Source organism: Alligator mississippiensis, chromosome 7 (assembly GCF_030867095.1).
Source record: "Alligator mississippiensis isolate rAllMis1 chromosome 7, rAllMis1, whole genome shotgun sequence".
Taxonomy (NCBI): domain Eukaryota; kingdom Metazoa; phylum Chordata; order Crocodylia; family Alligatoridae; genus Alligator; species Alligator mississippiensis.
Window position 1 is genome coordinate 44,481,355 of NC_081830.1, and position 25,701 is coordinate 44,507,055.

The following is a 25,701-nucleotide window of genomic DNA, read 5'->3' on the forward strand; positions in this document are numbered from 1 at the left end:
GGTCTTTTTTACTCCACAATAATTAGGGACCTACTGAATTGGCAACTGTGTGATTTTTGTGGAAACTGTGAATTTGGGCAGGCTCCATAAAAAATGACAGGCTCACTGCAAAAAACACTAAAAATAAAATGCTGGCTCCCCAGAGAGCGCCAGCAGTCTTCATGGTACTGCGGCCTGGCCCCTCCACTTTCCAGGGGCAAAAAGGGGGAGGAGGGCTGCCAGAAAGATGACTGCCACCCCCACCTCTTGTCACTGACTGGCTGAGAGGGCTGTCTGTCATGCAGCCCCACCCCTCTTCAATTGGCCGGGGTGGGGGTGGGGGAGGAACAGGACAGGGCCACATGATGGACAGCCCTTGCAACCAATCAGCAGCGAGGGGCAGGGCCAGCAGGGCCCCTAAGCCAATCAGAGCATGCTCAGGCCATGGAAATAGCAGTCAGCCCCAGGATCTACCTGTGAAACTGGCCGGCTGCCTCCTCAAGTTAGGTAGACCCCAACTATAATGTGCTCATTACACAAATTATGTAGTATCGATTAGAAGGATCTTTAGTTCTTTTACTTATTTCAAATTCCACATGTTCTAGGATATGTAAAATATGAAACTGCATGTGCTTATCTTTAAGAAATGTCAATCCAGTATAGAAAAAAATATTTCCAACAAAATACAAATTCATTTAAAATCCTTGAAGGATAAGGACACCATTAACATAAAAAGTAATCGGCATTAACCACAACTGACGACATTATTTACTATACTGCTAATCCTGTGTGTTTGTTATTGCTATTTGGCAGGTTACTTAAGTAGAAGGTGGAAAGAGACTGAAGGAGTGATAATACATTGACTATCTGGACAAAATGTGATTTTGTTTTACCTCTTTGAGAGAAGAGATTTATGAAAAATTCAGTATAGTCCACTCCAGAAACACAGGAAACTCCAGATTTTCTCTGAAACAGTAATTTTCACTAATGACAGGTGCTGAGTTATCCTGCATCCATTCACCTGGAACCAGGGAACTAATCTTTTCAGCACCACATGAAACTTCTTTTAAAATGGTAGTTGGAAAGTTATACTGCACAGAAAATAAGAAGTATGGGCTGGGACAGGGAAGGTTTGGCTTTGCCATCTATGCTTATCTTCAAGATACATATACTTGCAGACCTTTTTTCACTGAGCCCTAGTACAAGGATATGGGTAACAGGCAGACCTAATCAAACTTGTCTTCAAAGACTTTTCTCTAGAAAACTGGAACTTCAATTAATGTTCTTTTTTAAGAAAATAAAAACTCCAATTAATGTTTTATATGCTTTCTACTAATTTTTATTATATATATATAAAATACTAATATAAAAATAAGAATACATATAAAATATTAATACTAATATATATAAAATATTAATACTATACTAATTTTATTTTTATATATATATATATTTTTTTTCAGTTGAGAAACTGACACTTGAAAACCAAAACGTTTCCATTCGAACATCTGCTACAGAGCCTTATGGTGGCTACACATCCTCAAACCTCCTTACTAGACTAAGCTTGACATTCAACACACACCTTCCATGAGGAACTGCCTCCCCATCCCAGGGTACAAAGGGAACAAATGAAACCGCTCTACAACTATTTCCTGGATGAAGAGCCTAGTAACCAGAAAGAGAAGCCAAGCTTCCCCATATCCACAAAGGCCTGGCCCTTTTTGGCCTACTTTTTGCCCTCAAAGCAAGAACCCAGATATGGGCTGATGAAACAATTATACCAAGTTAAAAAAAAAGTGATAGACATCTGATCTGCGGTCATCCTCACAGCTTCTGCTTAATCTCACATTTAACAGAAACTAAACTAGGGTGGTTTACTCCTGAATAAAACAAGTGTTAAATTACTGAAGTTTAACTTCCACTTAGTAATATATCGAGAGACAAAGCAGAGCAGATAAGTGTATCACGCAGTAAATCTGCCTCTTTTTGACTGGGTGTAATTTTTTGTTTGTCCATACTCTGCCCCCAAGAAAGGCGAGATAGGTTTCCAAATTGTTAGCCTGTATTTCTGCCTAAGTGGGCCTAAGGGATAAAGCTAATATTTTCCAATAGCTTTCTGATTAATGCTCCCTCTCCTCGACATTTCAGAGTATACAAGTGTGGTCCTCACCATCTTCTTTCCCTACGATAGGAGTTGTGATAATTAAAAACACACAGAATCACTCAGGAACAGTCAACCAATAATGGTTCTGTTATCTAACTATACTTACAAGAGATAAATCATGAGAGATATGATGATTTGGAACTATCACCTTGTGCAATAGCTAACATACAGCTTTTTTCTAGTTACTGTTGCATGTTCTACTTAGTCTTTCCTATTGTTGTTGCATGCACTTGTCACATCTCATTTCAAAGAAGACTAAAAAAGTATTTGAAATAGGGACTGAGTCTTCAGCTGTGTTTGAAAAGCACCTGCTCCAACCCTGGTCCTTCAATAAGGCCGCAATCCTAAATGAAACACTGGGGAACTACGGCAACCAAAATCTTTGGATGCTTCTGTTAAACCATGGCAGCATACAGTTAAACTACACAATTAAACACTGCATTCCACAAAGTACTAACAACCTTTTGTTTAAAAGACTAATTTATTAATTACCAAATAATTACGATAAACATTTTCAAACATGGAAAAGGGTATAAAAATAAGACGCTTTTAATGCTAGATGCAAATGACACATGGGAGACAGCTTGAAAGCCAGCACTTTCAATGTGCCAGAAGTTTATGCTTTGTCAGGGAATAATCACTACAGTGAGTCCAGAGGGGAAGTTTTCCGGAAATGAGACTAGTTAATTAATCTAGTTTAATGTGGTTTAGAAAATATTACAGGTTACAGTATGTATATATTAAGTTACTGATCATATGACTATTTAGGTTTAACTGTAAATGGGTGAACCCCTAAACATATTTCATAATTTAGTTTTAAATGTAAACAATTTGTTTTTGCCTCAAAACATTTGTACTCTTTAAAATTTAATATGAAACATTGATATACATTGTAATTATATGCTTTAGGTTGCTTAATTATCCACTTCCAGACACTACCATGTATAGTGATTTTAAATCTATTTAAAAATCATTCCAAAATAGCAATTATTACCAATACTTTTAAATAAATATCTGGAGAGAATTTTAAAACCTAGCATGTTTTGAGGTTTTAAGCAACAAAACTTATCTAGTCCCCCCATTCTTAAATCCTCAGATTTGCTTAACATTCCCGACCCCCATCAGAAGATACAAACAACTTGTATCACCCAAGATGACACAACGCATCTTTTGACAAGCAGAAATCTAAACAATGATGCTAATCACAACTTCGCTAGGAAGTAGACTGCAGGTACATTTTAAAATTTCATTTTTGTGTGGTTCCTACAACAAACAGTTTATAATTTTATCTGTAACAAGATGCAATACGTGACAGACAATGAGTTAAATTGGCAATGAAACAAAGCATAATGAAAACAACACAGATTTAAGTGACTTAATAAATAAACTCAACGAGTCCTGATATCTGCACATTACAGCATATATCATTTTAACTAGCTACTTCACATAACCTAGACATAACTGGCTGGCTGATTTTTATAAGTTATATAGGTCTTGAGGAGGGACCTTGCACAGCAATAATCTAATAATGAACATTCAACTCTTATACGATTTATTCAGGGAACTGACAAAACTCAGTTGCTTAATAAAGTGATTGTCTAATGAAGGTACAAGAATTGCATTCCACATCTTGAGGCTACTTTGGAGCAGTTTCTTAAAGAGAGGAAGTTGCCTAACCAGCATGATTAGGTATTGCTGTACTCTGATAAAAACTTCACTCATCATCTGGAGTTTTAGGCTAGGGACAGACATTACATATAAACCGGTTTAAGTGATCAGAAACTGGTCTAAACCTGTAACAAAACAGACATTCAGTACACATAAACCAGTATGAAAATGGTTGAAACCAGTTTGAGATAAACCTGACTTAATGTAGTATCAGATTTAACTGATTTGGGTCAAACTGGTTTATGCAATGTCTGTCCCAGATCCCTTGCTGGTTTAAGTTAAACCAGACTCTCCCAGCATCCTGGCATGATCTCTGGTCTGGTCGGGCCACTCTGCGCCAAACAGCAGAGCCAGCCCCTCCCTTCTGCTCCCTGGCAGAGCTCTGGCAGAGACTACAGGTACAGCAGGGTCTGCCTGGCTTCTCTTTGCCCTACCCCCACAACTCACTGCTCAAGCAGGGATCATCTCCCCCCTCCCATCTCCCACTGCACAGACCCCAGCCCCACAGACCCTAGATATGTGGTATGCTAGCTAATGCTGAGAGGTGTCTGTGTGTGCATCTCCATTTTCACTGGGACAGCCAGACAGAACAGTGGCTTTTGGGTGCTAATCAACAAGACAACTGGTAACATCCCTCGGAAAAAAGCTGTTTAAGAAGAGTTTGAACTAATGGAGAGAGGCTATTGTTTTGCTGATGGCGTGATAAACACTTATCAGCCCCCTGCTAGCTTGCTTGCCTGTCAGTTTGCTGCAAACAGTACAAAGAAGCCAGGAGGGAGATTGAAAAGCTCCGTATCATCAACAGATGCATGCACTGCACACCTCCCCTTGCCTCAGAGTACTAGCCTGGGGCTGGGGTCTAGCAACACTCCCACCCCTTGATCAGCCGGTGGGGAAAAGCCTGGGATGGTGCAGGCAGAGCTCCCTATTCAGTGCCTCCTGCCAGGGCCTGGCCAAGGTCCCCCATAGCTCAGCACTGAGCAAGAGGGAGGGAGGGCTGTTCTAGCAACCCCTAGCTTCTAGCCTGAGGCACTGAAGGCATGTACCTGAATTTCCTCAGTCCAGAGAGAATGTCTGTGTGGTTACAAACTGGTTCAGCCTAGCCAGGTTTGACTAATCTGCAAAGGTGAAATCAATTCAGGCTTTCTGAATGTTTCTCCCTAGCCTTAATAGCCAGGCCATTGCTGTTATCTATATTTGCAGCATGTCTGTATTCCTGGAGTGGCTTCTGAGTAACAGTCACTGCTCTGTGGGAAGAGATATTGGGCCACAAATATTGAATTATCCCCTTCTCCACAAAAGTTGCTTCCAATAGACTAGCAGTGCGACTCTTCTTCTTTATGAAAGTTATAATTGTAATAATTCCATCAAGTTGTTTCTTTTTGTATATTTAGAAAAGTATTAATTTCGAACATATCAACTGCCAGTGGCATCAGAATGCACAACTAAATAACACGAAAGCACAAGTTCAAAAGATAACACAATTATTCTTTAGCAAAGGAATGGAAATAATATTTAAGCCACATAAATAATAGTTAAGCCATATATGACTGAATAAAATCTATAGCTGTGAAAAGGAAATGGAAAGTTTAGCAAAAGATGAAATCCCATTAAAAACAAACAAACTACCTTTTCGGCTTTTTTGTCAGAGATATCTTGCTTTTCTAGTACTGCCATACTGTCCTTCAGGTTCTTCACTATGTCTGCAGGAGACTTGTGGGACTTGCCAAAGGGGAATGGCATGATTGCAAGTTACACAGGTCCTTCTTCTGTAAGTCTTGATTCACCTGGAAACATACAATAAAAATAGATCAAAACAAGAAACAGCAGATTGATAACAATCGAATTGACAGAGGGGTAATGAGTATTATAAAGGTATTAGTATATTTAACAATATCAAAAGTTAAATAAAATAACAAAATCATCATTAAATTGCATACCAATTCAATTGGGTTTCTGATACTCCAAAATGTAAAACAAAATCTAAGCTACTTTTTTCTAGAATAATACCCAGAGAACCAAGGTACTACACAAACACATAAAATTACATGCTAACATGACAGAAATGCCCTAATTATTTAAATTTACACTGGCAAGGAAGTCACTAACATGATGTTCTGTCCCTGCTTCTTTATGTCTAATACTAGCAAATTGCCCATCAAGCAGGACGGGGGGCAGGGGTGGAGGGTAGGGCAGGCAAGGACAGAAGCCTGCATTGCCCCCCCCCCCCCCCAAGTCCCTTGTCCGTCCAGGGCCAGGACCATTTCCCTCCACCCTTGGGTCGGGTTCCAGCTTCCCCGCCACTTTAGGTCCAGGCCCACTCCCCCCTGCTGTTTTGGGTCCGGTTCCCCCACAATCCCCCCCGCTACTTCAGGTGTGGGCCCGTGTGTCCCTCCATCCCCAGCCATTCAACACAGCTCTGCTGCCTCCTAGGAATAGGAGGGGAGGTTGCCTGCGGCAGTGGCAGTTCCCCCCTGCTCCGGCCCCAGTCCCTGCTGTCATGGGGGCCCTCTGCTGTGGGTGGGTGGTGGTGGGGGGTGAGACAAGCACTGCGCAGCCAGCACCCTGTGCCGCACCTGCCTCCAAGGAGCAGGGCCGGGGGGGGGGGGGGGGGGGGGGGGGGGGCAGAACTGCTGGCCTCACCCCCCACTCTGTCCACTCCATTGCCACTATCATGGCAACATGCCACCACTGCCGCCTCCTGTCTAGAATGCTCTAGGAGCATTCCAATTGGTTGTTTCAGACAAGCAATCAGAGTGCGAATAAAGCGTTACAGAAAGACAGAATGCTTTTTTTTTTTTTTATATATATATATATATACACAAGATTACTGCTCTCGAGTCCTGAAACTTGGGTTTCAAATTGAAGATCTGTTATTTTAGAAAATAGAAATGTTACTACCAGTAAAAGGATTTCAAAAAGATTCTGCATTCTTTAATCTTATGTAATACGATCTCAGTAACCAAAACTAAATTGTTCATTTTAAAGAGCTGTGCCTTCTGCCCAAAGAGGGCAGAATTTTTCAAAGAATACGTAGCTGATAGTCCATATATCATTTATTAAACTGGAAGTGAAAATATTTTCTAGTTTAAAAGTATATCCTTTTGTCATTATAAATCTTTAAATACCTGAGATTTGTTACTCAACTTGTACTTCCCCTTTCACAAAATAATAAAAAGCTTTCCTTGGAAACAACTTCATAAATCGTACTTCTAGAACTCTGGTCTAGATACAAAGGAACAGGAAGTCCTGAACTAAAAATGCTGATGAGTTACTACTACTGCTGGAGACAAAAGATATTTGAAGTTGACAGAGCAGAGGTGACAATGTCATTACAAAGCAGGGATATCACCCTGAACATCAATTGTTTTCTTTCCCCACCTGGTGTCAATGAAAATAACCAGTCAGTCAGAACAACTAGTATCTAATTTACAAAGCTCCTCATTTAATAACCTGTCTCTAATTAAGCATATTTTAGCTCAGTAGGGCTAGGGAAATTAGGCTGAGTCAAATTTGCCCTTTTTAACACAGGTGTCCAGAAAGGTCTCTGTTCAAGTTTCAATCATTTCAACATTTTATAAATTGTTTGCAAAAATTATAATTTAATAAACCAGTTACACTGAGTCTGAGACCAACAATTTGAACACATAGAAGGATAGAGGTCCCCAGACCTATTTAAAACCTTAGCCAAAAAAACCCAACTATTACATAAGTTATGATTATAGAAACTACAGTAACTTCATTGTTTTTTGATGCTGTCCTAGAAGATGCAGCTACTCATAAGTAGAGGGAACAAGTAGTTCTAATGTTAAATCATACTCTTCTTAGATGCCAGACAGAAAGGTATTACTATAAATTTAATTATTAAAATGACACAAAACTTGCAAAGAATTTCCACCGCTTAAAAAATACAAATATGTCTTAATATTTTATAATAATGTGTTGACCATTACATGACAATAGCACTATTACTTCACTTCATTTTTTAAAAAAAACAAAAAAACAAAAAAAAAACCCGTAAGCCAAAACATTGTGATCACTGTTGTTTAGGACAAGAAGAATATCAACTATTATTTAATACAAGTTATGCAAGCTTTCAAGGAGTTAGAGCACTCACAGGAATTATTTGCAGGACTAAGAATACAAAAAAAGTTTCCAAAAAGGTAGATGACACTAGGAAATTACAGCAGCATTCAATATGCACCCTTAGACCACTTCTGCTCTGAAAACTATTCTGTTCAAATTACAAGATGCCCTCATCTCCATTACATCCAGACAAGGTCTGTTCTGTCTGTTCTTAGGCCCTTGACACGCATATTAATCATGCCATATATGTAAAATACAGCATAAATGGCAAGAGTGCTACATGCTCACCCAATTTAAAAAAAAACCATAAAATGGCAAACCAGCCATAAAGATGTTCCATGTATAATCTGGCCTGGGGCCATAAAAGTCCTCCAATCCCAGTTATGCCATTGTTTTTACATCTGCCAGAGGTTTTAAAAAGATTTTCCCCTTTAATTTCTTGCCTTGCCAGCTCAACCTGAGATCTGTAAATCAAGCTGGGTGCTTTTAAGCTTGTGTGTCAGCACTGGTAATAAATATTTAAAACCTAATTTTCCCCAGTTACACCTCCACAACTCCACCATCTTTAACAATGGTTGAACAACCTTGTGTTCTCTCTCTACATTTTATTTAGTTAGTCTAAAGGTGCATATATATCCTGCCTTCTGAATAAGTATAGTCAAAAGCAAAATCTGGTACAAAAGTCTTACTTTAACTGAACACAGATAGTGACTTCATGGCATAATATCATCTACCCAATTCCTGAAATTCCTCCTTCATACTACATGTAATGATTCTCCTCCCTTTTGAAAGATCTTAAGTCTCCCATCAAGCTTTTCTCCTGATAGTGGTTTTTCTGCTATCCCTGGGAATTTCTCCCCTCTCCAATCTCACAGTCATATCCACTGTTTTTAATCTTCCCTGTACCTGTATGTTTCCTTTAACTGCATTTTGTACCTTTCCCTTAACTGCATTCTAGCATCAAGGGAGTTTCTGAGGTCTGCAGTTGTGATGCTTGAATGCCTCCAATGCAGCCTTCCATGGAATAATTCGATACAGAGGTGCCAGTAAATGAGGATGTCCTATACTGCTTTATATTCTCAGTATGTGTATCTTCATAGTGCATGTTGGTTGTAGAACAAACAATTTATATATAGTAGTGATTCCTTGCTAAAGTATCATTCTACATCGGTAACCTGATGAAGCATACTTTGTATTTGAAAGCTTGCCTAATTTTATCCCAGCCACGCAGCTGGTCAAAGAAAAAAATATCACCCACAAAAATTCTTGCCTCACACAACATTTATACTATCATTTTTCTCACAGCCAATACTACTTACAGAATAAAAATCCAGAAAGAACTGCACTAACTCATTTCAATAAAAAACAACAGCAAACAATTCTCTCGGGTGCATCTAATTACTGGCTTTATAAACTGGATAGGTATCATAAACTTTCCTTTAGATTACTAGCAGTTGAGGAAAGTGCATTTGCTTTTTTATTTTTATTTTATTTTTATTTCCTATCTTTGAAGGAATATTTCTAATTTGATCTACTGGTCACCCACTAGTTGTTCCAAGCATGGCATCAGTAGAACATAGACAAAATCTGATTTTTGGTATTTATCCTGGAATTTTAAATTTGAGGAATCTGAAGATAGTATTTAATAAAATTAACTCCTGATACACAACGTATGTACAGTTGAATATGTTCTCTCTGAAACCAGATACATTTCAGTATAAGCTTCTGACAAACGAACAGAAAACAGAACTGCCAACTACAAATTAGCAAATCAAGCAAATAAAAAACCTAGGATCTCCTTCCTCCTCACTCTCTTGGTAAAATTGTGCTGAAGATAGCAACAATAGACAATGACACTATTTGTACGATATTGGGGAAAACTGTAATATGTCACATCTGCCTAACAAAAAGAGTAGTCAATAGGAAATGATTTGATACTGATCAAAAAAAAAAAACAACTACCCGAACCAAGTAAAATGCCAAATCTTCTAGTATCAACAGCTGGTTCTTCTGCAGATTCAAAAAAGCAGCTTTAACCCGTCTCCAAGCTTTTTTGAAAAGTTAGATTGCAAGCAGCATTTGCACTGCTTTGAATATATAATATGCCACTGACTGCCTAGCAGAAAAGAAAGGCTACAAAGAAGATGGCAGGAGAAGTGTCTTGTGAAGCAGTGAACTGCAATGTATAAAAAGGCACAGATGGGGTTGCTGTGAGCTCCCACAATTATCAGACAAGACCCATCCTGGCATGAAATAGGCTTTAGGGATAACAGGAGTTGACTGTTTACTGTTTCAGATTGTACACAATTTTCAAATTATACCAAGACAGAATTCTGCTGTCTACAGTTTACTTGGTAAGCATTATGTGAAATTTTAAAGTCTGAAACGGCCACATGGAATGATGGATTAAGTGTTGCCCTTGATGTAGAGTTCTTGCACATGGTGCTCTGAAAGGCTTAAGATTGCCTGGCTGCTTCCCTTCGCCGACTTCCCCCACCCCAAAAAAAGAAAAGAAAGATAAAGAGTGAGAGAGTTCTAAACAGTCATCCTCTACAAAGATCTTTCTTCCCGAAAAGTATGATTCATGAGAACAAACTCAATTATATGCATGATGTGTGGTTCTTTTCCTTGCGATTAACTTAATATTCAAAAGAATCTTCTATTCTAGAATACATTCCCTAATTCATCTTGATCTCCTCTAATTTAAAGTGTCAAAAAGTGTGCTCATATATAGATAAGATCAAATAATGGTTACAAAAAGATGCACTGAGAAATGTATTTAGTTACCTATAAACAATGATACATTAGCAAGAAGTAATTACTGTATATAAATTGTTTGCTCTACAACGAAGATGTACTATGAAGATACAGATACTGAAAATATAAAGCAGTATAGGACATCCTCATTTACTGGCACCTCTGTATCAAATGATTCCATGGAAGGCTGCATTGGAGGCATTCAAGCATCACAACTGCGGACCTCAGAAACTCCCTTGATGCTAGAATGCAGTTAAGGGAACACTGGGAACAGGAAAAAGCAGAGAAAAGAATGCCTTGCCTTTCTGCTTACTTATCAAATAAGAAATCCTAGACTGCGATGTTCTAGTTCAAAAAAAAATAAAAAAAAGTTTGGTCAAACGTCTCAACTGTTTTCAAGTGGAACACACAAATAAAACATTAGTTTAACCCAATATTACACTATTTTAACTTTGATTATGCCTTTTTATGCAAGCATCTACTCTAAAATGTAATACTTCAAATATACAGTCCTTATAAAATTTCTATTTTATGTCCAACATCTCAAAATCTAAAGTTTTCTCAAACTTTATTCTTTTTATCATAGGATTTTAAATTTAACATTAATGTCTTAAGTTGGCTACACTTTTAAAAAATCATACCACAGAACGCAAGTGTCATATTCAATTATGTCTATGCCAACATATGTATAGCAGATGCATCTGTAGTGAAAAACAGTGGCATTTATTCAATATATGCTTAGTAACCTAAGCAGGCCAAGAAAAATAAGTCTCATCTCTTAGTAGACAGAGTGACAAAACCTCTTCTTACACAAAAAGAGCCTTGCTTTTCACACATTTTCTGGACCATCGCAGCTAAAACAACACTTCAGCCTTACTTCTAGAAAGACATTTAGTCTCAAATAGAAGACATGAAGTGATGAAACATCTACCTCTTCCACTGACAGGTTATTTCAATGCTTAATTATATTTGCTGTTAAAAGTTTGTACCCATGTTCTTATTTTAATTTACCTATCTTAGATAGTTCTCTAGTACCCAGTATTTTCTCCCCTTGAAGGAACATATTCAAAACTTTACTGGAAAACATTAAAAATTATGGCCATTTACATGGTTTGTAGAGTGGGAAGAGCACACCATACACAGTACCTACATGACACATACTTGGTATATGTTGACGCAAGTGAGTAGTTTGTCATGCAGCTGATGTTAGACTAGCCTGAAGGGGTTACAAACTTTCCCATATCATGCTATAATAGGAAGAGAAGTAAGAACCTGTATGTGCTAACTGCATTGGTACAGAGCTGTAAAGTGGAAAGACATTCTTAAGCAATAGCTTCAGCATACAGAACACAATTGTTGGGGTGGGGAATATTAAAAAAATGAAAAGTCTTTGCAGATCTATGGGGGGGGGGGGCAGATTCAGTCTACATCTCACTTTCACTTTTGACAAGTGGCCTCTGGCAGGTATCCATACTGGCAATGGTTCTTGATGTGCTCCATGTACCCTTGACCACATTATCAGATACCATGAGGCACCTCATCATTTTCATGTAGCAGTGGGGTATTCTGCAGGCTCATAGGGTGCCCTTGTTGCTCTGGTCCCACACTCATGCCAAGTGCCCCAACACTCAATGATACATCAAATCCCTTCTCCCTCAGAGTATCAGCCAGTGAGTGGCTTGCATTTCAACAGGTTTTGCTTCCAGGCTTCAGTGAAAGTCTGGCACCAGGTCACAAAGAGGATGGTCACATCAGGATGCTTTCATGGTCTTTGTTTCCACAATGTCCAAGCACAGCTGACTGCTGCAGTCTGGGGAGGAGGCACAGTGACACAGTAGCCATGCTCTCGAGTGGGGTTTGCAACAACATGGGGCAGGGTCTCACTCTCATGGTGGCTGTAGCAGATGGTGCCACTGAGCAGGAAGGAGCTGAGGTGGGCTTGATGAAAAATATATATACACACTGTAATCAGTTTCATAGCTGGTAGGGTCAGAAGGGACCTGAGCAGATCATCAAGTCCGACCCCCTGCTACGGCAGGAAAAAGTACTGGGGTGAAACGACCCCAGCAAGGTGTTCGTCTAACCTCCTCTTAAAGACCCCCAGTGTAGGAGCCAGCACCACTTCGCTTGGAAGTTGGTTCCAGATCCTAGCCGCCACGACTGTGAAGTAGCGCCTCCTGATATCTAGTCTGAATCTACCCTCTGCCAGCTTGTGACCGTTATTTCTTGTCACTCCTGGTAGTGCTCACAGGGACTCCCCCAATACCTGCTGGTCCTCTCTGACTAGTTTGTAACAAGGCCACTAGATTCCCCCTCAGCCTTCTCTTGTGGAGGCTGAACAGGTTCAGGTCCCTTAGCCTCTCCTCGTAGGGCCTACCCTGCTGCCCCCTGATCATGCGGGTGGCCCTCCTCTGGACCTGCTCCAAGTTTTCCACATCCCTCCTGAAGTGCGGCGCCCAGAACTGGACACAGTACTCCAACTGCGGCCTGACCAGTGCCGCATAGAGGGGAAGGATCGCCTCCTTAGACCTGCTCGAGATGCATCTGTGGATGCATGACAAGGTGTAGTTGGCCTTCCTGACTGCGTCCCCACACTGCCAGCCCATGTTCATTTTGGCATCAATAATGACTCCAAGATCCTTTTCTGTCTCTGCACTGACAAGAAGGGAGTTCCCCAGCCTGGAAGCATGCTGCTGGTTCTTCCTCCCCAGGTGCAGCACCTTGCACTTGTCAGTGTTGAAACCCATCCTGTTCTCATCCGCCCACCCCTGTAACCTGTCTAGGTCTGACTGCAGCCTATTCCTCCCTTCTAGCGTGCCCACATCTTAGTGTCGTCAGCAAATTTGAACAGGGTGCTCTTTACCCCCTCATCCAAGTCACTGATGAAGATGTTGAACAGTGCGGGTCCAAGGACCGAACCCTGGGGGACCCCACTACCCACATACCTCCAGGTCGAAAATGACCCATCCACCACCACTCTCTGGGTGCAGCCCTCCAGCCAGTTAGCGACCCATTTGACTGTGTAGGTGTCGACGCCACAGTCCCCTAGTTTTTTTAATGAGAATGGGATGGGAGACGGTGTCGAAGGCCTTCCTAAAGTCCAGAAATACTATGTCCACCACAACACCTGCATCTTAGGATTTTGTGACGTGATCATAGAAGGCCACCAGGTTGGTCTGACAGGACCTGCCTCTAATGAACCCATGTTGGTTGCCCCTAAGCATAATCTCCCCTGCTGGCCCCTCGTGGACATGCGCCAGGATAATTCTCTCAAAAAGCTTACCCAGGATCAAGGTAAGACTAACTGGCCTATAGTTTCCTGGGTCCTCCCCTTCCTCCTTTTTTTGAAAATGGGAACCACACTGGCCCTTTTCCAGTCCTCTGGCACCACACCAGAGCACCACAAATGCTCATAAAGCCGTGCCAGGGGTCCCGCAAAGACCTCTGCTAATTCCCTCAGCACTCTGGGGTGGCAATCATCAGGACCAGCTGATTTAAATACATCCAGTCCCTCCAGAAGTTCCCTGACTAGGTCCTCACTGACCCTAGGCCTGGGTGCGCCTCCCCTGGGGCCTGAGTGGGTCCCGGTGGGCGGGCTGATCCAGTCCCTGCTCAGGAAAATGGAGGCAAAGAAATTGTTAAATAGGTTAGCTTTGTCGTCTGGTGTGATGACCAGATTTCCTTGTGTCTTGCAGAGGCCCCACGTTACCCAGTACCTTCTTTTTGCCCCCTATGTATTTAAAAAAGGACTTCTTGTTGTCTTTGATCGGGGTGGCTAGTCCCAGTTCCATCTCTGCCTTGGCCTTCCTGACTGCCCCCCTGCAGCCCCAAGCAACCGAGGTATAGTCCTCCCTGGTGATGGCCCCTCCCTTCCATTGGGCGTACGCCTCCCTTTTAGCTAGGAGACGTTCCCATATGCTTTGGGTGAGCCATGGAGGCTTTTGTGCCCTCTTGCCCCCTTTGATCCTTGTTGGGATTACCTCCCTTTGGGCTTGGAGGATCATCTCCTTAAGGATCAACCACTCTTCTTGGACACCCGACTCCCCTCCCCTCTGGGACCTCAGTACCCCCCCCAACTATTCTCCTTATTTCATTGAAGTCCGCCCTCCTGAAGTCCAGGGCTGCTGCCTTGCTGCAGACCTTTGCCACCTTGCGCTGGATGGTCAATTCCAGCAGGCAATGATCGCTGTTGCCCAGGTGGTCGAGCACCCGCAGCCCCCTCACAAGGTCATTGCCTGTGGCCAGAACCAGATCCAACAAGGCGTCTCCCCTGGTGGAGCTATGTACCTCCTGGGTTAGATGGAGGTCCTGTATCTCAGCTCAGAACCTACGTGAGCGGTCAGACCTGGCTGACTGCTCTTCCCAACAGATGTCTGGAAAGTTCAGGTCACCCATTTTGACCTAACTACCTCCGTGAGCTGAGCTAAGAATTCCCAGTCTAGCTCTTCCCCTTGGTTGGGTGGTCTGTAGTAGACCCCCACTGTTAAGTCCCTTTCCCCTCGACTTCCTTGTATTCTAACCCAGAGCACTTCCATGTGCCCCTCATCTGACCTTGTGCTACTTGATGAGGATGTGTATTCCTCCTTGATATAGAGCACCACACCCCCACCTTTTCTCCCTGTCCTGTCCCTCCTGTACAGCCTAATCAAGCCAACTCAGTAACAGCTACAAGGACTGAGCTGTTCAAGTCTTTCAGTGTAATGTCTATATAGGAGAGTGTTACACACACAGCTATACTGCTAAACACAGCTATTGTGGGTACTTGTTCTAATGAGATACAAATGATTTTACAAGCATAGTTCATCCCTGTCCAGAGACCTGAACTGGTACATCTATACCCACACTACAGCTGTTACCATAACTATGTTCTAGCCCCTATCCAAGGTTGAGGCTGTAGCCACAGCTGATGCATGCCCCGTAGCCCTCCTGCTGATCTCTGATATCCCCCCCACATAGTCTCTGCTCCCATGCCTGCCCCTCTCCCTTCCCTGCCCCTTACCCTTGATCCACATCAGCAAGCCCACATCCATGTTGCAGCCTGGGGTACTGATCACAGCCCCAGGCTCATCCTGTAACAGCAACACACAACATGCAGTTTCTATGGTGCCTGGTCATGGGGCCATGCTCAGTGCCCGAGGCTAAAGGGGACAGAATCTGCTGGTGTAGAGCAAGGATAAGTGTGGGGAAAGATGGGGAGGTTGGCTGGGGTATGGAAGAAACAGAGCCTGGGAGTGGAGCAGGAAGTGGGGCCCAAGGCCATAGGGTAGGAAGGCAGGCAGGGGTCAGAGGTGGCAGGGGGACAGGCAGAAACAAGAGGTAAGCTGCTCTGACCTCCCCACATCACTTGCCCCCCACACTGCCCACCCCCCTGCAACAGTAGGGGTCGGGGGAGAGGAATTAAAGATGATCAACCAACAATTAGATATTATACATGAAAAATTATGACAGATCTATGAGTTATCCATGTATAATTACTGGGGGTCATCTTAGATTCTGATAAATACTGTAGATGTACCCACTTTATAAACATTATCCATCCTTTTTGTAAATAAAAATCAGTGGTTTATTATGTGTAGTTCAGCAGCATCCAAAGCCTCAAAAAGGATTCTTTAATTTGAATAATTTTCCAAAAGCCCATCATTCAATATCTCTGCATCATGTACCAAGCAATTATCTGCAGCGTTACCAAATTAAAATGAAAACAAAAGACATCTCTTTAAAAAAAAAAAAAAAAAAAAAATATCAGAATCTTATGTCAGAGACCACGATGGTCACCACTGAAGTCATTTTTCCAGACAGAACATGGTAGAATATGGAGTGGAACCAGCCAGATCGGTCCGAAGTGGTCTTGAAATTTCATTTAAGTGAGATTACAGGGTAATAATGAAAAGGCTTAATAAGGGTGGTAGACAAATGCAAGTGAGACCTTTCAAAGATATGTGCATTATTAGAACCAAAACAGTATAAAGCCCTGTTTGCAAAGAGTGACAAAATTAAACCTGGGTATTTATTTGCTGTTCCTGGACATGGGTATGGTCAATATTTTGTTTCTGGTCCACAGAAGAAATGTAATAAAGAGTAGGTACAAAAAAATCATGGTTAATAACAGGGTATCTAAAGCAAGGTACAGACACCAGTTTAGGTGACCAGTTAGTATTAGATTAGATAATTCAAGACTGAACCTGCAACTGCATTCTCTGTACAAATAATCTGCTAACAGTCCACAGTGCTAGGGGTACAGAGCCATGTCAATAGGGCCTCACATGCATACATTTTAATTTTCTTTGAACAGGTTTGTAAGAGAGAGAGAGAGAGAAAGAGAGAGAGAGCGCGCGCGCCTAGATTTGGGGGGGGGGGTTGTTATGAGTATGACAATATATCATGTAATTAAACAATGAACAGTCAGTTCCCTAAATGCTGTGACAGCAAAATGGCAATGGAGCGTTCTAAAGAGGCTTAAGAATACCATAAGATGCATCCATAAATGCATCAAGGCCTAAGACACGGCGAGCTCTTTCCCCATGGAGTCACTTTTTTATTCCACATTTTCTGTATTTTGGGAAAATGCACTGCCTACAGTGCAGCAGTGGATACTGTAAGAAACCTGGCAGTTTAAAGGGGACTTTCCAAACCAATGATAGGTCAAGCATGTCCCATCTCAACTCTGGTGGATCATAAACACACAGCCCTATTTGTATCTCAAAAAGTGCATAAGTTTAAATGATAGCACATCAGTAATTTAAAAAAAAAAAAACAACCCACCATTAATCATTTCAAAACCTGAATTCTGAATAAATCTTATTTCAGATCACATTGGCAAAACTGTTCAACTCCAAAGAGCATCAAATGTATGGAAATTAGGGCAGAAAGAGAACCACCTGCTGCATGTAAGTCACCAATGATACGGTAGTAGCTAGACTCTTCTGAAATTGTCTCAACGCTGACAGGTAATGACCACCTCCTTCAGTTTGTAGGATTAGTCAATAGAAAGTGAGACTATACTGTATTTAACTTTAGATTCTGATCAATGACTATTAGTTTGATGAAAAGACCAATTCATATACCCATTCATTCAGTATCACTTAATTTACTGATTTCCTGACAATTACAACTGTAGCCTCGATTTGATAATTGTATTGTCCAATTCTTAGTTTGGATAAACGGTTAATAAATTACTAGCCTCATCAAGAGGAGGAATTGTGTTTAATTTTTTAAACTAACAATAATACCATAAAATTAGAATCAAATTTAGGTTTGAATTTGCAACTGGGTCAGTAACTCTGAGGACAATGGTAATTTAGCTGAGGTACTCACTCCAGCAAAACCCGGCTCAGTGTCTAAATCACACTTTTGTCCTGTACAATAACTTAAAGGTCCAGAACTGAATAACTTTTCAGAACCACAAATAACATGTGAAAATTATGATCCTACCACACTTCTACCAACTTTGGACTTGCTGAATCAAGTGATTTTATATACAGATGTTTCTGCTAATCACCCACTTGTAAATATTCACTATTTTGTTTTAGACAAAAGTCAGGTGTTCATCCCACCTCCCAGAAATGTCTAGGCTCTAGAACCCCAAGCCTCCCACAACAATTCAGAGCTGCATGCACTCTCCCGTACAGCATCATGTGACAGCTGAATCCATTCACTAACTACACTCCCCTCCCGAATCAACAACTCCTCCTATTCCCCTTCTGTTTCAAGAGCCTACTTGTCTGACAGATGACAAACAGAATCATATATATCACAAAGAAATTCATTGATTTATTAGGCTTCACTAGCATCGTGTCAGAGGTTTCTCCAAGTGATAAATATAATATGTATTTTGCTCATTGTAACTGAATATACACATAAGTTGTACTGCTTCTGTAGAAACATTGTTTAGTAAAAGCAAGATCACTACACCTGAGGGTTATTAGGGACATAACATACACTAAATAGCAAGATAACAATTATTCCTTAATATTTCAAATCCCAAATCTTTCCTCATGTTCAAGAAAAATATTACCAAGTTATGACTCAGCTTCTTTCCCTGGTGTGCAGTTTAAAATTACTCCACCCATTCACTTCCCTGGAAACCTTTGTACTATACTGCATATGGTATACAGACCAGTGCATAAACGCCTCACCCACTCCCTGGAAAATCTTAAAAATCAAGCTGACAATCCAAAAAAATCTCACCATTAAAAAGAATTACTGAAATCTATAATATATGGCACAATTAAAAAAAAACCTTACTGTGAAACTACAAGAAATATTTTAATAAGAAACAGCTATTAATTTTTGTTGAGTTGGATGATGAGCTTACCTATTTTCTCATAATTGATACTGTCAACAACAACAACAAAAAAAATGGTTGACCCCCTCACAAGATAAGATGCCTTTTGCTGCACCAGCTTGGAACCGTGAATATTTGAAATATTCTCTATGTTTCAATGTTAAAGACCGGGCTGAGCAACATTTTTGGCCAGAGTGCCAGAAACACTCACAACCTCAATTTGTAAGATGTTGCATGCCAGAGGCAGTGAGTTATATACATCTTACGAATTACATCTAGGGGTTGATTTCTCCTCCATTTTTAAAAAAATTGCATTCATTTTATCAAGCTGAGCCAATTTCAAGAATTGTAATTTATATTTTTTGTCCTATGGCCTATGGCTTAGATGCTGTACTAAAAGCTTCATATGTTCATAGTAGGGGTGAATTTCAAAATGAGGTACAGACCCCTTTGAATTCTAAGTGTGGGTATTCACACACTTTTGAGGGTCAAAGCATAGTTATCTTTCTATGACACAGCCAAAGCACAGACATCTGCTATGCTTTGTCTGTGTCATAGAAAGATAATGCCTTGTGGCTGTCTACAAACTCATATGTTCAAATTAGTTGCAATAAAGATTTTCTTGCCTGATACCAATAGCCAATAATTAACCAAACATATTGGATGATACCCATCCTATAAGCGATATTTAGCAACAGTGCAAGGCATTTTAAACTAGTGACATAAATAAACCTTTTTTGTTTGTTTTGCATTTCACACACACACACACGTACGCGTGCATGTGCCTCCTGTCTGCTCTGCCCGATTCCCAGGCATGTTGCTCCCCTCGCCCATGGCTCCAACCTGCAGCCCTGCTCCCCGCGCAGCCCGTGCTGCCATCCCAGGTGGGCGGGGTGGACCCTTGTGCAGACAGCGGTGCAGGGCATGTTTGAAGCCAGCGGGCCCTGCACAGCCAAGGTCCTGTTGCTGCCAAGGAAAAGCCACTTTTGCAAAGGCACCCGGTGCCCAGTATGTCCTTCACGCAGCGCCTTATGCCACCCGTGCTCAGCCCAACATCTCCGCAGCAGCCCTGGCACTCAGACCCCTGGTGGGTGCACAGCAGTGACATGGCAGCAGCAGTAGGAGCCAGTAATGGTCCTTTTGGTGCTGAGCGTGGTGCCCTGTAACTGCTTCCCAGCGCCCCCTCCCTCAGCCCACTGGGACCTGTAGTCTGCTGTGGGCTCAGGCTGGCGGAGGGGCATGGGGACCAGACTACACTCACCAGGGTGCTCCAGCCACACAACCATAATTATCGGCTACAACAACCAAAAAAAACCCCTAAGCCAATAATGCCATTTCTCCTTTTAAATCGGTGCCGATCCAATAGCCAACCAATATATTGGTGCACCCCTACTTCATAGTTAAATACCAAAAACTTTTTAGAGACAAAGAAAAAAAAAAAGGCAACTAAAATGGGCCAGAGGCAAGTGCCTGAAGTAACCAGCTTTCAGAGATGGGAAGGCTTTAGGCAGTGGTTTTCAACCTTTCTCCATTTGCAGATCCTTAAAAAATTTCAAAATGAAGTACAGACCCCTTTGAATTGTAAGTGTGGGTATTCACACACTTTTGAGGGTCAAAGCATAGTTATCTTTCTATGACACAGACAAAGCACAGACATCTATGCCTTGTGGCTGTCTACAAATTCATCAGGGGAGGGCAGCAGGGAATAGGAGATACTCTATTTACTAGGGCACCCCCTGGAGTAACTAGGAACAACGGCCACAAATTGACAGAGAGCAGATTTAGGTTGCACATTAGAAAGAACTTCTTCACAGTAAGGGTTGCCAGAATCTGGAATGGGCTTCCAAGGGAGGTGGTACTCTCCCCTACCTTGGGGGTCTTCAAGAGGAGACTGAACAAGCACCTAGCTGGGGTCACCTGACCCCAGCGCTCTTTCCTGCCCAGGGCAGGGGGTCAGACTTGATGACTGAGGTCCCTTCTGACCTTAACATCTATGAATCTTCCGTGGCCCCCTTAGACAGTCTGCAGACTCTCAGGCATCCAAAGACCACAGGTTAAAAGCCACTGGGCTAAGGTAACGGAAACAAATAAACAAGTAAAGGCCCTGCTGACCAATTTACAAGTCTTAAAATCCTTTATTTAAGAAATTAATCTGATTATGTAAGGAAAAAGGTTTGAGAATTGAAAGGTCCTTATATTATCATGGAACTATGAAGGCTTTGTTTGTGCTTTGTTTAAAAGCACCTGAAAGCTTACAAATTAGCTGCAACGATCCTGTATTAGCCACAGCTACCAGAAGCTAGTAGTTGAAGCCTTCACAGTGTCAACAATATGGAACAACTTCTTATCGTTACAGTTTCAGTATTCTTTTCATGCTTTGTTCAACAATTTCAGGTGTGTTCAGTAACAGGAATTCTATCACTTTCCTTCAAGAATATTCCACAATCTGTTAAATCTTACAGGAAAAAACATTTTCTTACACAGATCCAACATTTTCTTAAAGTTATCCCACTATAGTCCTGTGCACGGTTCACCTGAAAAATTAAAGGGTCGTTAAGAAAAGAACTTCAGAAAAAGTAAGTTCACTTCTAGGGAGAAGCCAAGATTGAAGAATGAAGGTCCACAAATCCAACAAATCAGTTTGGAGTTCATCACCATGAATGGTCTAGGAAGGAATAATGAACAGTTACAATAAAAGTGAGGCAGATTTGTGGCAAACCAATAATGAAAAACAACAGAGCTCAAAATGCCCCATCTAAATGGCTAACACTGAAGTAAGATATCCTGCTTTTTCACATCTGTTGTCTCAGCTGGTTTAAGTAAAGTCTCCAGCTCTCCAGACATGTGAGTTTTCTGGAAAATTTTGAATTGGAAAATTTTCCAATGCCCTAAATAGAACACGATCTGATTTCACATGTTTATTTGACTTATATTTAGTAAACAATACTAAAAAATGCCCCCATGTTAATTTTATGTCCCAACAGCCACAAGTATTTGAACTGCAATATTTGATTAGGAAAAAATAAATAAATACAGCACACTTAATGTGGTTTAAATGTTATAGTCAAATTCAAAGCTTTATGTGGAAAGAAATTATTTTTATTGGAATACTTGTAAAAATGTAAAGACAATACACAATGGCATGTACTTCCCTTACATTGTTTGTTTAAATTTAGGAAAAAAATGAAGGCACTGAAAACTGTTGACACACTAATTTTAGCACACCCAATGAACTGTGCATGATATGCCGTGCTTTGGTTTTGATTTGACCTGCACAGCCAATTAGGTGAATTCATAATTTAATTTTTGGATTGGATAATTATGTGAGTGTATTTGCCCTCCTGGTTACAAATCAATAAAATATATATGTATTCTGTCACACACTTCCTAGGGACAATCACCTGAAAAACAATAATTACAACTTTGAAACTGCCAAGTTTACCTAATATTGTATTGGCATCCATTCATCGTTACTAATAAATTTTATGAAACAATGACATTTTAGAAATAGAAAATTTCCCACGGAAAAATAAAGCACTGGAAAATATTCCAGAAAATTTTCTTTTCCGTCCCACATCTCTGCATCTCTCAATATTGTGGTGCGTTTGCTTGACAGAACTAGGGCAAGAATCCCAATGCATCATCACAACAGAGAGTGTCGTACAAAATCTATTGGACCCACTGCTAGAGCTGAATACTTAACTGGAAGCCACAGAATGAGTTACTGGGACATAAAGGAAGGTTAAGGCTTTAGTGTGCATGAGCTATGCCAAAGTACCTGCCCACCTCCATGGACTTCAGCCTGTGTAAATGAAAATTAACCAATGGCAACTTTGCCCTCAACAACCTTCATGCTTTACTCTAGGGCTAGGATGCCACAGATAACTTGTTCAGATGCCTGTGCCCTGAATCACTTTCCAATTTCTGTCATTTTAACTATTTTGGGCAAATGTGCATTTTTTTTTTAAATTAAGTGTTCTTGTCAATAGCCACTACTTAAATATTAGCTAAGTTCAACTAGTTCTCCCCAGCCTCAAGATTTAGTTGATTTTTGTTAATCAAACTGTGTAAGCTTGAAGCATAATTTAATTTTTACATTGTCTTCACTTTGAAAGGGATGTTTCTGACAACTAAGCTTTGGAACTCATATCCTGAGTCAGAGAAAGCAGACAACAAACAAGTTTTGTTTTCAGACTTGGAGTCATGGCCCTGTCAACTTCCTAAAACCCTTTCAGTGAGTATACCAAACCCCTGCTCAGTAAAGCGAGGAAAAATAATAAGCTGGTCAACAAAAATCTTACAAACAAAGAATCCCTAATCTCGGGGGTCAGCAACCTATGGCCCACAGGCCAGATGTGGCCTACAGAGCCTCTGGAACCACCCCAAAAAGCTGTGGCTTTGGTGATGTTCAGCAGAGAGGGAGCTCTCCCTCCACTGTATAGCAGCCAGGTGGCAGGGAGAAGCAGCAGAGGAGCCCGCAATGCCTGCAAACTATTGCTAAGACAAGGCAAATCACAGAACCTAGGATCAAGTATTAAAAGCAGAGAAGTCATTCAAGAATAAGGAGATCCAGCTGTCAAACAAGGTTCAGAGATCAGACAAATCATTCTCTTGCAGTGATGATAATTCTGGTTATGGTGAAAAAAAGCTTAATTCTCCCACAAAATATATCCAAATAGAGTATCCTACTATCAAGAGTTGGATACTCCACAAGGCCTTGTAAAACCTAAAAAAAGAGGAGTCGTTCACACTTCAGACAGAAGGGTTAGTCTGGCCCGCCACTAGTAAATGTTGCCAACCTCTTTCTTATCTAGCAGGAGGAGAAACCGAGGAATTACCACTTACTGACTCTACCATCGAATGATGATTCAATGGTAGATTCATTAAGTGGCGATTCCTCGGTTTCTCAGGTAACAACTGTCACACTGCCTGGCACAGAAAATTTATGTTTTGCTTTTACTCCCAAGGTTAGCTGACAATTATACTGATGAATCCTCACAGAATAGGTGCAATTTATTCAGGCAAAAGATATCTTAAGATATAGGTATCGAATGTGTTCATCACGTGTATCTACTTTGGTTACTGTATAAAGCGTAAATCTACCCCGCCTTTTACTTCACTTGAGACCAACATGACTTCAGACTAATACAACTAACAACATATCTGAAAATAATTCTTTGACCATTGTAACTGCAGTACAGCTTTTGCTAGCATACCTACGTTGGTCAGGGTATAATTTTTTTCATGTTCCTAGCCAACACAACTATGTCAGCAAAACTTTTAAGTGTACAGTATACAAAGCTTCAGCATTCAGTTTTGTCCGTAAGTCACTAGCTACTGATCTATACAATGGAAAGGTATCTGGCTGAAGAAAACTCCAGAAGCCTGCAAGACTAACACCCTCTGACCGATGAGAAGACAGAGCTATCTTCTAAGATCAGCAGAATCCAAACACTCTTGAAGAAACAGTTCCTCTTCCCTAAAAGCACTTAAACACAAGGATCAGCTTTATGCCCCATTATCTTCAACATCCACATGGATCCACTGAGTGAGGTGACACTTACATTGGCAACAATATGCCTGTGACACTCAACTGTACATCTAATGCTGCAGGGTTGCAAATCTTGCCATTAAGACAGGAGTGGGCAGAACGTAGCCTGTGGGCCAAATGTGGCCCACCAGACCATTCCGTCTGGCCTGCGGGGCCCCTAAAAATTTAGAAAATTAATATTTATCTGCTCCTGGCTGCAGGTCATGAGGCCCTCGATGGCTTGCCAAAACTCAGTAAGTGGCCCTCCACCTGAAATAATTGCCTGCCCCTGCATTAAAATGACATAGTGCTGACAGAGACTAACTCCTAAATGAAAAGCAGTTGGATCAAACTCAACCTGAACACCAAAAGGATCCTGTTCAGATGGGAGAACAAACACAGAAAAATAAAGTAGGAGGCCATGACCCATGTCTCATCACTGAGCCTACAACAGATAAAGAGCATGCCAGTGACAAAGCATGTTTCCTTTCACATCCGGGCTACTAGGAAACTTCACTCCTACCTCGCTGGTAGAGACCTCACCACAGAAATCCATATATTTGTCATTTGCAGACTAACTTACTGTAATTTCTAGGTATACAAAGCTGACTGCATCATTTTCAATATGTTCAATGTTAAGAAAGCACCCAGCAGTCTACTTCAACAGACTCTTCCTACTCTGGGTATGAACAAATGACATTTTAGTGACTTTAAAAGAGCAAGGGGATCTGCTTCTACTACTCAGGAGGAGTGCACAGCAGCTGCTATGATCCTTCTCTTATGTTTGAATGGTTCTGCAGCAATACAAGTTAACTAAATCATCCTAACTTTGACCCTGAATAAAGCAATATTAAAAGCTGAAGCAGTTTTGATATGCTTGCGCCACTAGTGTCATGCAAACATAGCAGTTGCATCGTCACAGCTTTTATCGGCATCCTTTGATATCGATACAATTGTTACATCAGTCTCCAGCCTCTGTTCCACTGCCAGCAAGTTCAAATTTTTGGTCCTTATCTTCAAAGCCATAAATGCTTTAGGTTTCCAACTGCATAAAAATCCACATTGCCTATGAACTATTGATAAGACAAAGCAAATTATAGAACCTAAAATCATGTATTTAAAAGCAGAAAATTAATTCAAGAGTTAGGAGATCTAGCTGTCAAACAAGGTTCAGAGGAGATCAGACAAATCATTCTCTTGCACTAACTATAATTCTAGCTATGGTGAAAAAGC

The 25,701-nt window shown here is 41.1% G+C and overlaps 1 protein-coding gene across 3 annotated transcripts in view; it reads right to left on the reverse strand.

The window, feature by feature from the left end:
* CAB39 (calcium binding protein 39) overlaps nt 1-25,701 on the reverse strand; it is a 64,774-nt gene that overhangs the window by 25,015 nt on the left and 14,058 nt on the right. For all 3 annotated transcript variants that reach the window (XM_059730921.1, XM_019478722.2, XM_019478723.2), the window contains exon 2: nt 5,441-5,598. In XM_059730921.1, coding sequence (XP_059586904.1) covers nt 5,441-5,554 — 114 coding nt within the window. In that variant the 5' untranslated portion in view covers nt 5,555-5,598. The remainder of the gene's footprint in view (nt 1-5,440; nt 5,599-25,701) is intronic.